The sequence below is a fragment of the Pleuronectes platessa genome, chromosome 16 (genome assembly GCF_947347685.1).
Source record: "Pleuronectes platessa chromosome 16, fPlePla1.1, whole genome shotgun sequence".
Taxonomy (NCBI): domain Eukaryota; kingdom Metazoa; phylum Chordata; class Actinopteri; order Pleuronectiformes; family Pleuronectidae; genus Pleuronectes; species Pleuronectes platessa.
In genome coordinates this window covers 17,514,480-17,526,186 of record NC_070641.1, presented here as the reverse complement: position 1 = coordinate 17,526,186, position 11,707 = coordinate 17,514,480, and the positions used below count along the sequence as shown (strand labels likewise).

Here is an 11,707-nt window from a genome sequence, read left to right as displayed (position 1 = left end):
GGAGACATCCAGGAGGTAAAGTTGTCTTTATGTTAGTCATGAATACTTTTTGGGGGCTTGTGCATGTTTATTTAATCTATTCTGTGTTGTTATTTTATCTTAACCCTGAGTTTTATATATTAAAGTAATCATCATAATCAATCAGAAATTCACACCACTTTACTACACGCTGTGAGTGAGTGAGCATCGAGGACGTTATCTATTTGTTTGTTTGTTTGTTCGTATTCTGACCTCACAGGAGTTTAATCTGCTGTCAGGGTGAGAACCAAGTTCCTGGGATAGCTCCTCCATCTTTGGGGGTACCAGGTTCAGCACCTTGGACAGAGACGGTGTCACCTCTGACCCAGCAGGTTTTAACTACAGACCTCAGTGTGTGTGTGTGGGGGGGGGATTTCACTGAGGGGGTCAGTTTGTAAAGCTGCTTATCAACAACTGTAGGGTGCACGATGATGTCTTCAGCCTCAGACGGAAATGTTAATAAATGTATTTTACATTTGACTGTTGTCTATGGAGGTGGTTTCATTGTTTCATGTTCCCTGCAATCAGTTCATTTGAAATTCATCACAGCCTGGTGCTGATCAGGAACCCGAGTTCCTGATAGAATAAAACAACATTTTTTCAAGATTAATGTTGTAACTGTCAATTTAAAGAATAACAGGTCACTAGGTATTTTTTGTATCCATTTTTCTAGTTGAGTTCACTTTATTTTGAATGTATCTTTAAAACATATTGTTTATCTCGTCCATTTTCAAGAATAATGGACGAGACAATGGAGAAAATCCACTGTTTTGTTTTCCATGTTGACATCTAACTTTGATCTAACATCAAATATAAAATGTTGATAAACGTATAAGTGGATTTTCTATAGTCTCCTCACTGTGTATCACCTGCAGCCTCGTGCTTTTTGAGTCAATATTATGCAACCTCGAGTGTAGCCCACTTGTAACGAGGACCAATTATGTAAGTCCCAGTGTAAACAGTGCTGCCCTCGATCCACCGGAAACTGTGGAACTGTTAACCCAACAAACTCCAGAGGCTGGAGGCTGGTGTCTGGATCCCCTGTCTGTGGAGGAACCGGAATGTTTCTGAGAGGAGGCTCCAGTCCCTGCAGTGCAGCAGCAGCAGCAGCTCCTCCAGCTCCTCCAGCTCCTCCAGCAGCCCCAGCTCCTCCAGCCTGTACTTTCCCCGTCGTGTCTCTTTAAGAAGCCCGAGAGTGCGCAGAGGCGGCTCATCACATGATTCTTCTCTTGTGACAATCCAGACAGAAAGGAACGAGCCTCTCTGACTTCCAGCGGAGTGAAAACCCGCCGCGATGACACACAATCACTGTTGTTTTGGCACCGAAGGACCAAGAGCGAGGAGGACATGGAGTTAAGTTAACCACGACCCGCCGGACTCGCACCATTCCCGTGTCTACACTGCGCGTTTGGGTGAATATTGTTGTGTTTGTGTGTGTGAGGGGGGGGGGGGGGGGGAGACAAAGTTGGCGCATGGAGAGGAACGAAGTTTCATTTTTACGCAGCGTCTTCTCTCTGTTGGACACGAAGCAGCCGGAGTTTCGCTTTGAGCCCCTGAGTGTCGCGGAGGAGTTTTGAAGTTCCAGAGGACAGAGGACAGAGGACAGAGGCGGCACGTCGGCCGAGATGGTGGACAGCAAACCGCTCCTCCAGGACAGACCTCCCGCCTACGTCGCCGGCCCGGGGGCGTTCGATTACGGCCCGCAGCCGCACGGCTATGGGGCCATCCCGCCTCCGGCCCCGCCGCCGTACCCCTACCCCGACACCCAGGGTGAGTGTGTCCGTGTGTCGCACACGTTTAACCCCAGAAGTGAAGTGAAGTGAAGTGACTGCTCCACACTTCCGTCTCCGCCTGAGTGAAACCCTCCGTGTCTGACTCTGTGTGGTTCAACTCTATGAGGCTGAATAATGAAGCTTCGTATTTGACACTTTTACGTTTTTACTGTGAAAAGCTCATTTATGTTGTTTATCCGATCCAATGGTGCGCATGCGCAATGTGCCAGCAGCTGTTCTGTTGTTGATAGTGACACATTTTGGCGTCAATCAAAACTTCAACTTCTTTATTGTAATATTATGCACATTTGTTTTTAATATTTATTTTGACATTACATTCTCTTTGCTATATTTTATATTTCGTTATATAATTTTTTTATTATCATCACGTCACTACATGCATCTGACCCATGTCACATGACCAAGGATAAAAACAAGTAATTGTACAATATTCATCAATTACATAAATTTGTCCCCCATTCATATATCATAACAATCATATAGACATACATATTTATACGATTCTACAAAAGAAACACATATTTCATGTTTCAATTTATTCTAATTCTCTTGGTCTGTATGCATTTCTATTCTTGGCTGGAGCGGTAAATAAAAACACAGTTTCCCTGAGGATCAATAAGATATTTCTGATTCTGATTCTGAACTCTTCCCGCCCAGAGGCCTGTGTTTTTATAGGAAGCATCAGAATGTGAAACGTGTTGACATGTTGGTACGGTGCAGGCAGCTTTACAGAGCCACCACTGTGGTGGGGCTGCTGCAGCCTCGGGCCCTCTACTGTACATGTGTGCTGCATTTGAATCGGATCATCATCTGACTCTGAGCGCATAACAGAATCTATAAAACGATCACTGTCCTGAAACTAAATTGAGATGTTGTGCAATCACGTGTCATTTCCTGGTTTCGTTGCGAGTTAGGAGTTTGAGGCGTCCATAAAAGGAAAAAGAAGTGGTAAACATTTCGGTGAAGTCTCGTTTGGTCTCAAAGTTCATTGTGTTGTGCACGTACCGACACAGACCGACAGAAAAGTCCCTGAAAACCAGCTCCTCTTCAAAAACACTCACATGTGTCCAAACTTGCCATGACCTGTTTTTTTTTTTATTTCTCTCCCGTCACCTCATGATTGTAGAAACCTAATGATCAGACGTGACTCGAGTCTCTTTATCCGTGTGAACACTGCTCCCCTGAATATAACTTAAATACAAAGAGTGCATTGTAGGACTCGGTCATGTGACATTTACATGCACCATCATATCGATTAGTTCCAGAACTGGCCGGGTGATAAAACCTAAGTTAGAATCCAGGCTTGTCCATTGTGTGAGCGCAGTGAGGAGGTGTCACACGTAATTGATCGACCTTGTCAAATGTTTTGATGTTTGTCAAGTGTTTGTCATTTTCTGCAAATGGAAAACATTGTATATCAACAACAGTCATTTAGGAGCAAAGATCTGTCTTTAAACTTCAAGTAAATAATGATGTGAAAAGTTACTGTGATTATTATCGATATGAAGTGTGGGGAATGTTTTTTAACCCTTGACGTAATCTTGGACCTTATCCTCCAGCCTCAGTTCCAGATGACTTCCAACCGGCCTAAGCTCAATTTAACTTGGTTTTAAAATGTCATGTGACACTTTGTCCTTTGTCTTCTCTGTCTGTGCTGCCAAACCTGTTTACAGCGAGGAAGTGTAGCCTCAGTAAATCTGTGTCACTGCTGAGTTTCATTTCACAATCACACAGATTGAGTAAGAGAAGGAATAAAGAAAAGAAATCTAAACACAAAATTAGTAATTCTTCTATGACCCAACCTTAAATAATTACACTACTTGTCCAAAATAACATGTGTCATCACCTTGTGTCGACCACAGGGTACCCGTCGGCTCAGATGGGCCCTGCCGTCTCCCAGCAGCCCTACACTGGGGCACGGCCGATGGCCCCTGCCGTATCCCAGCAGCCCTACACTGGGACATACACCATCATCCAGCCCTCTGTAGTGGTGGTGGGAGGCTGCCCTGCCTGCCGGTGAGGATACACCCACACACGCACACACACACACACACAGGTAACATATATATAGCATAACGGAGGGTATAACTATACCAATCATATGGTTATTTTAGTTGCCTTACTGTACATACATCAGAAAACAGATTAACAGAGGTCATACACAAAGACGACACATGCACTACTGGGCGGTGAGTTTACTGTCAGGCGTCCGGGATGAGGACAGTTCAGTTCATTGATGAAACTGATGGAAAAGAGAGCGTTCACTGACCCTCGATCAGCACGTGGTTGAACACGAGTGGGCCGCTCTCGCTGAGACTAACCCCCGTTTTTATTGAACGGGCAAATGTGAGCAGATGCCGGCGAGTATCACTTTCACTTTTAGAAAAAGAAGGTTTCCCATTGGTCTCATTGTGTTTGAGTCAACATCCTGTCAGTCAGATGATTTCAGCCTAAAAACATGTGACCACACGGGGCTAAAGGTGGCTACAGGACACGATCCACACAAACACCAAATAGAAATCACATGCACTCTCGTCCACCGTCTGAAATTGTATAATGAGATCTATATATCCACTCCAGGAAGTTAAGCAACCGGGTTGTGACCTCGTTTTGTTTCACGTCAGCTCTGCTGCAGGATTATTTCCTGTCATGTGGTGAATGAGTTAGTTAGTGGTGTCGACTGATATTTATGTGGGTGTAATGAGGAATGTGCTCAACCACTGTGTTTATAGGTAACTTTTATGACTAAGACTCTCTGAATTATATTTTTTAGGATTAATAAGAGTTAACATACTGCAATGAAAGCTGATGTTGTTTTAAAGACAGAAAAAGACTCGTTAGAAATATTGACCTAAAAAGTGGAGAAAACTCTCAGCAGCTTTGTGACCCAATTATTCATTTCCTCATCTGGCTGTTCATCACTTGGTTTAAAGCACTTTGTATCAACTCTGTATTGTAACAGAGCTTTGTGGTAACAGTAGACACGCGCCCCAGTCACGGTGCATGTCTACAAATGCCAAACCTCAGGAGAGTTGAAGGAAGTTGGTACAGTGTTCATCGGTATTTGCATCCTGGCAACTTCCTGGCACGAGTGTACAGAAAGTTGTGCAAATGCAAAAACTTTCTTGTGTGACAGCAGCACACAGTGAAGGAACAGGAAGTGTTCTCCAAAGTACAGTAGCCTTTCATTTAGGTTTACTGGGAATGCTGGTCAGCGGGTTGCAGTCATGAGACCCTTAAAAATAAGTTACTTCCTTCTTCATGGTATTTTTCACACGAGGCAATAAATACCACTGGACTGCTCTCCAGCGAGATAAACAAGTTTTCACACTCTCATTCACACCAACAGACAAGTTTAGAGTCTCATTTTAACTTAACCACAATCTGCATGTCTTTGGACTGACACGGTGGAGAACATGCAGAGTCACCTGACCTAAGATACTGCATCAGCTCATCATCTTATACTTCCTCGTGTGTGTGTGTGTGTGTGTGTGTGTGTGTGTGTGTTGCAGAGTCGGTGTCCTGGAGGATGACTTCACCTGCCTGGGGATCATGTGTGCCATCTTCTTCTTCCCTCTGGGGATCCTCTTCTGCTTCGCGCTGCGTCAGAGGCGGTGTCCCAACTGTGGCACCACCTTCGGCTAAGAGGGACCAAACCGCAGCTCTCACACATGCTCGTGCTCCCCGTGCACACACACACATATATATATACATATATATATATATAATCCAGCATATTCGTGTCTTCTTTTTGTTATCCTTCTCAATATTGCACATTGCTGTCGCCATTATGTCGTGTAGAAGAAAATCATCGAGATGTCGTCACAAACTTCAGAGTGAGTTTTTAATCAAAGGTTTTTGTAGAAATCAGTTTTCATCTGCTAGTTGAGGACGTGCTCTAGCGAATGGGAGCGTCCGGCTGTCGTCAGTGCCTTCACGACATGCAGAGTGAGCGTCACCGATTCCATCAGTCATGACTTCTTCTGTAGATTTAGCTCAGCGATCCAAGGACCCGAGCAGATTCCTTCGTGTTTTTGACAAATCGGAATTAACGAGGCTAATGTCGTCTCTTTTTTTTTTTAAGGTTTATTTCTTCGCTCTGGCACGCTGCGTATATATATCTTGTTTTGTTAACACTGGGCTTAGTAACTTAGAAACAGTACCCAGGTTGATCCCCGATGTATTAGCTTTTTTTACAGGAAATGCTAATCTCTTTGATTTGGAAATGTTTCCTCCCTTCTTTTTCGTGGCGGATTGCTGATTGTGACCTGGAGTAACACAAACAACACATGGGGGGGGGGGAAGGAAATGTTGTGTAAGGATCCCTGAACGTGAACTGTCCCGTCTGAATCAATGGACCCGTGTCGGAGTGAAAGGCCGCAGCATTCTGCCAACGTTTTGATGATATGATATTTCTTTGGGGCCATATTTTGCACTGACCGTTTTTTTTTTGTTTGATGATTATTCTGCTGGGTTGTGCGTTTTCCAGGGCCAATGCAGAACTCAGGTACACACAATCTGAAACGCCCTCGACTTTACAACCTCAATCACTGTTTGACTTCGGACTTCTACCCACTTTCAGAGGAGCTCTCGTGAGCGGCGGTTCTCTTCAAGGAAGCATGCTGTCTCTCAATAACGTGCATAATCTCTGGACTTCTATCTTAGTCCTCTCCTCCGTGACAAGTCACCCTGCCCCCGTTCTTCCCAGCCAGACAATCAAGAATGTCTCCGTGTGTCCCTGTGTCTGCAGCCTCTCCCGTGTCCACGTCTTCCATCACAGCAGGAGGTTCTGTACCTGTCCACGGCAGAAGAGAGGACATGCATCTGGGCGGGAGGGATTTAAAAAAAAAAAAGAAAGAAAGAAAAAAGAATCTTGCTTTAAAATCCACACTACGCACGCTCTTATGATTAGGGTTCTTACTTTTTATATATCAGTTACTGTAATTAAAAAAATGAATGCTACTTCACTTTTTGGACTTCTTGCTTGATTTGATATTACTTCTGTAAATCCAGAAGGTGTGTTGTTGATGCTCATACAAAGGAATTCATTACAACAAATACTAGAGTGGCTCAAACCTCTGCCAAGCCCCAACACTCTGCTTATGAAACTACATTTAAATTCATATTCCACATTAAAACCACATTTAAATGCACTGAATTGCAAACACTCATAAATATCTGTCCCTAAACCTAAGAAAAAGCCTGGTATGCTTTCTTCAAGATTCATGAATTATTCTCTGAAAAAGAAAGTGTTGAAAAATGCATCAAAATGTTAAAGAAACACAAAATTTCATTGAAATCCATTGAATAGTTTTTGTATCATCCTAGCTGTTAACAAACAAATGAGACAGATGAAAACACAACCTTCATGACCTGTTGTGAAGCCGCCACTAACTGAACTAACTACTCATTCACCAAGTGACTCAAAACCAGTCCAGCTGCAGGGCTGTGCAATGAAAAGGCTTCACAACCTTGAATGAATCATGAATTCTTCCCTGGGAAATGAACAGAAATGTTGACAAAAGCAACAAAATTAAAACAAGCTTTCTGGACTCACACACAGAAATGTAACTGGTTCCTCTTTGGGTCACTTCCCCATCCCTCCACAAAATGTCATGTGAATCTATTCAGCAGTTTCTGTGTCATCCTACTTATAAACAAACAACACCCAGATTAAAACACGACCTCGATTGGTGGAGGAAAATGTAAAATCCTCAAACACGACCAACTTAAACAGCAAACTGAAGAAATAAATCTTTATTTTTCTTACAGCACATTCTAGTAAGGGTGTAATATGGAAGATGAGTTTACAGGCTGTGCCGTGTGTGATGATTAAAGCAGAAACGACTGCACTGGGATTGTTGGGATGTCACAGCTCATGTCCACAATCTGAAGGGTGCAGCAGGTAAATAGTATTTTACAGCAGGTTTGTACCGTGTGGGTCATTAAGGCAAAAGTCTCTGTGATCGTCCAGCTCTACAGTCGACAGGCGTCTCTACAGGCGAAGGACATCGATGTCTGTTGTACAAAGTTATATACAAGAGGGAGATGAGGATCGGATCACTTCAGGATGCATCTCTGTGAATGTTTGCAGTTTTCTCTCCTCGCTGCGGCGGCCGACATCATTTCAGAATCAATCCCAGATGCTGCAGCATTTTCATAAAGACCCCAAAACACAAGAGGTCCTCAAAAAGTACATTCTTCTTCTGTCCTATGGCAGCAGAAATGTTTTCTAACAGTTGTGTTTCCACGATACACAAGCAACATGAACGGGCGTAAATATTTTTCTTTGACCGGTTTTATTCGTCAGCTCTCAGGTGCAGGCAAAGAATGTGGTCAAGGAGATATCACCACCACACACAGAAGGACAAAAGTAGACATTATTTTAAATATAAGAGCAACTGTAAAGAAAACGCTCCCAAAACACTTCCACAGGAGAGTTTGCAGCGGTCAGGGGGATCCCGGATTCAGATGGCATGTTTTGTTTAACTTTGTGTGTCAGTGCTGGCCGACGTCTGTCCGGTCTCATCCAGGACCAGAAACAGCTGCTGGTCAGTTGAAGGCAGGGCAGAGCTGCACGTCCTGGGTGTGAGGACGACAGGAGGCCGGGGAGGACCTGAAGACGGGCGGAGACGTGGACGGATCAGATGACCGGTGCGGAGCGGTCGTTGGTGAGGGTCGGACGTAGCCGGACCGTGGCGAACGGGTTCCCTCCCCTGTGGGAAAGCAGCAGAGACAAGTGATGAGTGTGTGTGTCCCAGCAAAACAAGAGAAAACAAATCATCCTGGTCTGTGACTCACGCGAGGAAGGCCGGTTGGGATCTGGAGACGCCGTTGGGCTGGGCTCCCTGTGGAGAAAACAGACACACAATCACACAGTGCGGAGCCACAACACTTTTGCACTACGGACACAACAATCACCCCCTTTTCTGCCTTGTTTCTTTCATGTTTCACATCTCAGGCAGCTGGAGTGGACACGCTGGATGAGAACCCGGGTGAGGGAGAGCGTGGGAAAGACGTCACATCACAAGACACCGTGAGGAATCGGGACCTTCTGGAATTTCAAGTCTGCTCAAGTGCATTAAGTTTCCTCATGACAAGTCAGTGAGCACAGGCCCGGGGGCAGAATATTGAATTAGTACGTTTTCCTTGCTCACGTTTGCAGACTGAACTCTGGTATTGATGCAGATGGGATTTACACCCAACCTACATCCACATGTAAATGAGCAAACCAAAAGGAAACCCAATTTGCCCCACTTCAGAATATCGGCACCACAGTGGTCGTGAACTTGTGATGTTGTGGTTGAACCTCAGAAACCACAGTGTGTGTGTGACAGCCAATGAAACTGGAGACAAGGGAGCACATTAACCTGCAACTGCACAGACACACAAGCCCGACTGTGTTTCAAATCAATTGAGTTTGTAGTTTCTCCTTTTCTTCAGTGGATTCAGTGTATTGAATAAACATGGCCTGTGTCTGGAATCCCCGTGTCCTGTACAATATAAATCTTTTACTGCCTAATCTGAAATCACTGCCCTCACTAGATTAAACTATTGTATCTGTTTAATGTTGCAGTAGAAACACTAACAGTTGATATTCCAGGCAGCAGGATTTGGCTCTGTATTTAAAATGCCTGCAACCTGCAGTGCTTCACATATTCCACAAGGGGTCAGGAGCAGATAGAGACTGATGTTGCAGCCTGGTCTTTCCCACATGACCAACACAGCGTCACATCTGTCCTAGGCAGATGTTGGGATCACAGATCATGACGCAATAATCAGGGCTGGGAAAGGACACATTTCTTTTCTCACATGGACGGGTCAGTATGTAGTTTCCCTTGACTTGTGTGTTACTAGTTGAAAAATAATTATAGTGCAGAAAGTTAACGCTGCCGTGTGATATACAGATGTTGATTTCTATTAAATAACATTTATTCTGAATTCAATTGAGATTTATGTATTTGTCCATTTATTTACATTTTAGCCTGTTCTTTCTTCATCCTTAAAATGTAAATATTTTATTATTTTCAGGAAATTGTCCTTTGAATGCACTGTACTTTATTGTTTCACCCCCCCCCCCCCCTCCAGATACATCTATTCCCAGTTAGAATCAGATTATCCTTATTTCTACTACTTTTTTGCTCTCCTTTTCTTTTTTTAAACTCTACCTCTAGTGTTTCCTCATTGTAAATTGGTGAGATAGCGTTTCCTCCCTCCCTGTCTTTATTTCTCAATGCCTTGCTTTGTGTGTGTGTGTGTGTGTGTGTGTGTGTGTGTGTGTGTGTCTGTGTGTGTGTGTGTGAGTGAACGTGTGCGTGGGGAGGTGTTACATTTGGTTCGTATGAAAACTGTTTCAACAATAAGGTCTTACTGATTGAATGATTTCTAGTTTGATACAGAGTTGTGTTCATTCAAGATGCTGCCTCACAGCTCAGTCAGGGGACCAGGACTGTCTCCACCACGTCTTTCTGTCCTGTCTCCAGATCGTTCAGGTCAAAATCATGTCCGCTCCTTTGAGTTTCTCTGGAAGCCTCTCTCTCTCAGATCTCTCTTTCTCTCTCCATCCTCTAAATATATTTATTCCTGTGAGTCATTATCTTCTCCTCCACGCAAAGCACCAAACCAGTGAGGGTGCATTTCTTTCTGGTGGTGACAGTGCATTCCAGGGTAACCCCACCTCCCCCAGCCCTCCTGTCTCCTCTCCTCCTCTCAGCTTTCCTTCTCTGGACCCACACATCACTTATACTCAGTTATGTGGAAATAGCCCTGATAACACAGACAGAGAGATGGATCAGTCATGAAATGCAATCTGATCATCTAAGACACAAATAGAGACAAACACAATGTACTTAAGCTAATAACACACAAAACAAATTGTTATGATCCTTGTAAACCGCAGGGGCAGAATTATCATTTCAACAGACAAACACACACACACACACACACACACACACACACACACACACACACACACACACACACACACACACACACACACACACACACACACACACACACACACACACACACACACACACACACACACACACACACACACACCTCCACACACACACACACCTCCACACACACACCTCCACACACACGCACACACACACACACACACAAACCACACACACACACACACACACACAGCACACACACAGTAATGAATGTGAAAGTTGCAAGCTAGATGTTAAGTAACCTAAACACAATTGCGCAAACACGCGCATACCAACACGTGACCGCACCTACACACTCACACTCTGAGCTCAACATAAACACGTGTGTTAAAGTCCAACAGAGCTGCAGGGAACTTTTTCCCACACTCAAAGTCTATTCTGGTATCTGTGTGTGTGTGTGCGTGTGTGTGTTTCTATGCGTGTTTCTGTGTGCATACTTTAAATATAGTCAAATCAGGGGTTTGTGAGTCACTAAAAATAAAACTTCCCTGAGATCGACCCTTACCCTTAAAAGAAGGGAGAGAGAGAGAGAGAGAGAGAGAGAGAGAGAGAGAGAGAGAGAGAGAGAGAGAGAGAGCGAGAGAGAGAGTTAAAGATGCAGGTGTGAGTATTGTTGAGATATTACAGAGCTAGTATCTTTGTCTTGATTTTTGTGTATACCCTGAGGATGCCTATGGTAACGATGGCAACGTAGATCAGGAGAGAGGCGTGTGTTGACAACATAGAGAGAAGTGATCAGATGATCAGATGTGAAGATAAACAGACAAACAGACGACAAGAGAAACTAAAAGAATGAAGAGAGAGCGACAGAGAGGGCAGGTGGTATCAGGTTTACTCAGAGTGAATTCCACCATAATGCTGAGCCAGTGATGGAGAGATGTACGCCGGATGTAGACTCACTGACACGCACACACACACACAGACACACACTCACAG

General features: G+C 44.2%; 1 protein-coding gene and 1 long non-coding RNA gene across 4 annotated transcripts; one reads left to right on the top strand and one right to left on the bottom strand.

The window, feature by feature from the left end:
- Positions 1-1,025: 1,025 nt before the first annotated feature.
- bri3 (brain protein I3) lies at positions 1,026-6,778 on the top strand. 3 transcript variants are annotated; one of them, XM_053443171.1, is made up of 4 exons: positions 1,026-1,430; positions 1,523-1,788; positions 3,674-3,827; positions 5,324-6,778. In XM_053443171.1, the coding sequence occupies exons 2-4, from the start codon at positions 1,644-1,646 to the stop codon at positions 5,454-5,456; spliced, it is 432 nt and encodes a 143-aa protein (XP_053299146.1). In that variant the 5' UTR covers positions 1,026-1,430; positions 1,523-1,643; the 3' UTR covers positions 5,457-6,778. The 3 variants fall into 3 exon arrangements, with proteins under 3 accessions (XP_053299146.1, XP_053299148.1, XP_053299147.1); XM_053443173.1 differs by having other exon boundaries at positions 1,027-1,430; positions 1,551-1,788; XM_053443172.1 differs by having other exon boundaries at positions 1,034-1,430; positions 1,548-1,788.
- A 775-nt stretch (positions 6,779-7,553) lies between these two features.
- On the bottom strand, positions 7,554-11,699 carry LOC128458368 (uncharacterized). Its single transcript, XR_008342010.1, has 2 exons — positions 8,613-11,699; positions 7,554-8,527 (listed from the first exon to the last, which is right to left on the bottom strand). It is a non-coding gene; the product is annotated as an uncharacterized LOC128458368 (long non-coding RNA).
- Positions 11,700-11,707: the final 8 nt, after the last annotated feature.

Excerpts from the sequence above, each read along its gene's own strand:
- bri3 (XM_053443171.1), top strand. The coding sequence starts at position 1,644 with ATGGTGGACAGCAAACCGCTCCTCCAGGACAGACCTCCCGCCTACGTC. Across the intron at positions 1,789-3,673 it reads CCCCTACCCCGACACCCAGG|GGTACCCGTCGGCTCAGATG; the intron begins GTGAGTGTGTCC and ends TGTCGACCACAG. Across the intron at positions 3,828-5,323 it reads GGAGGCTGCCCTGCCTGCCG|AGTCGGTGTCCTGGAGGATG; the intron begins GTGAGGATACAC and ends TGTGTGTTGCAG.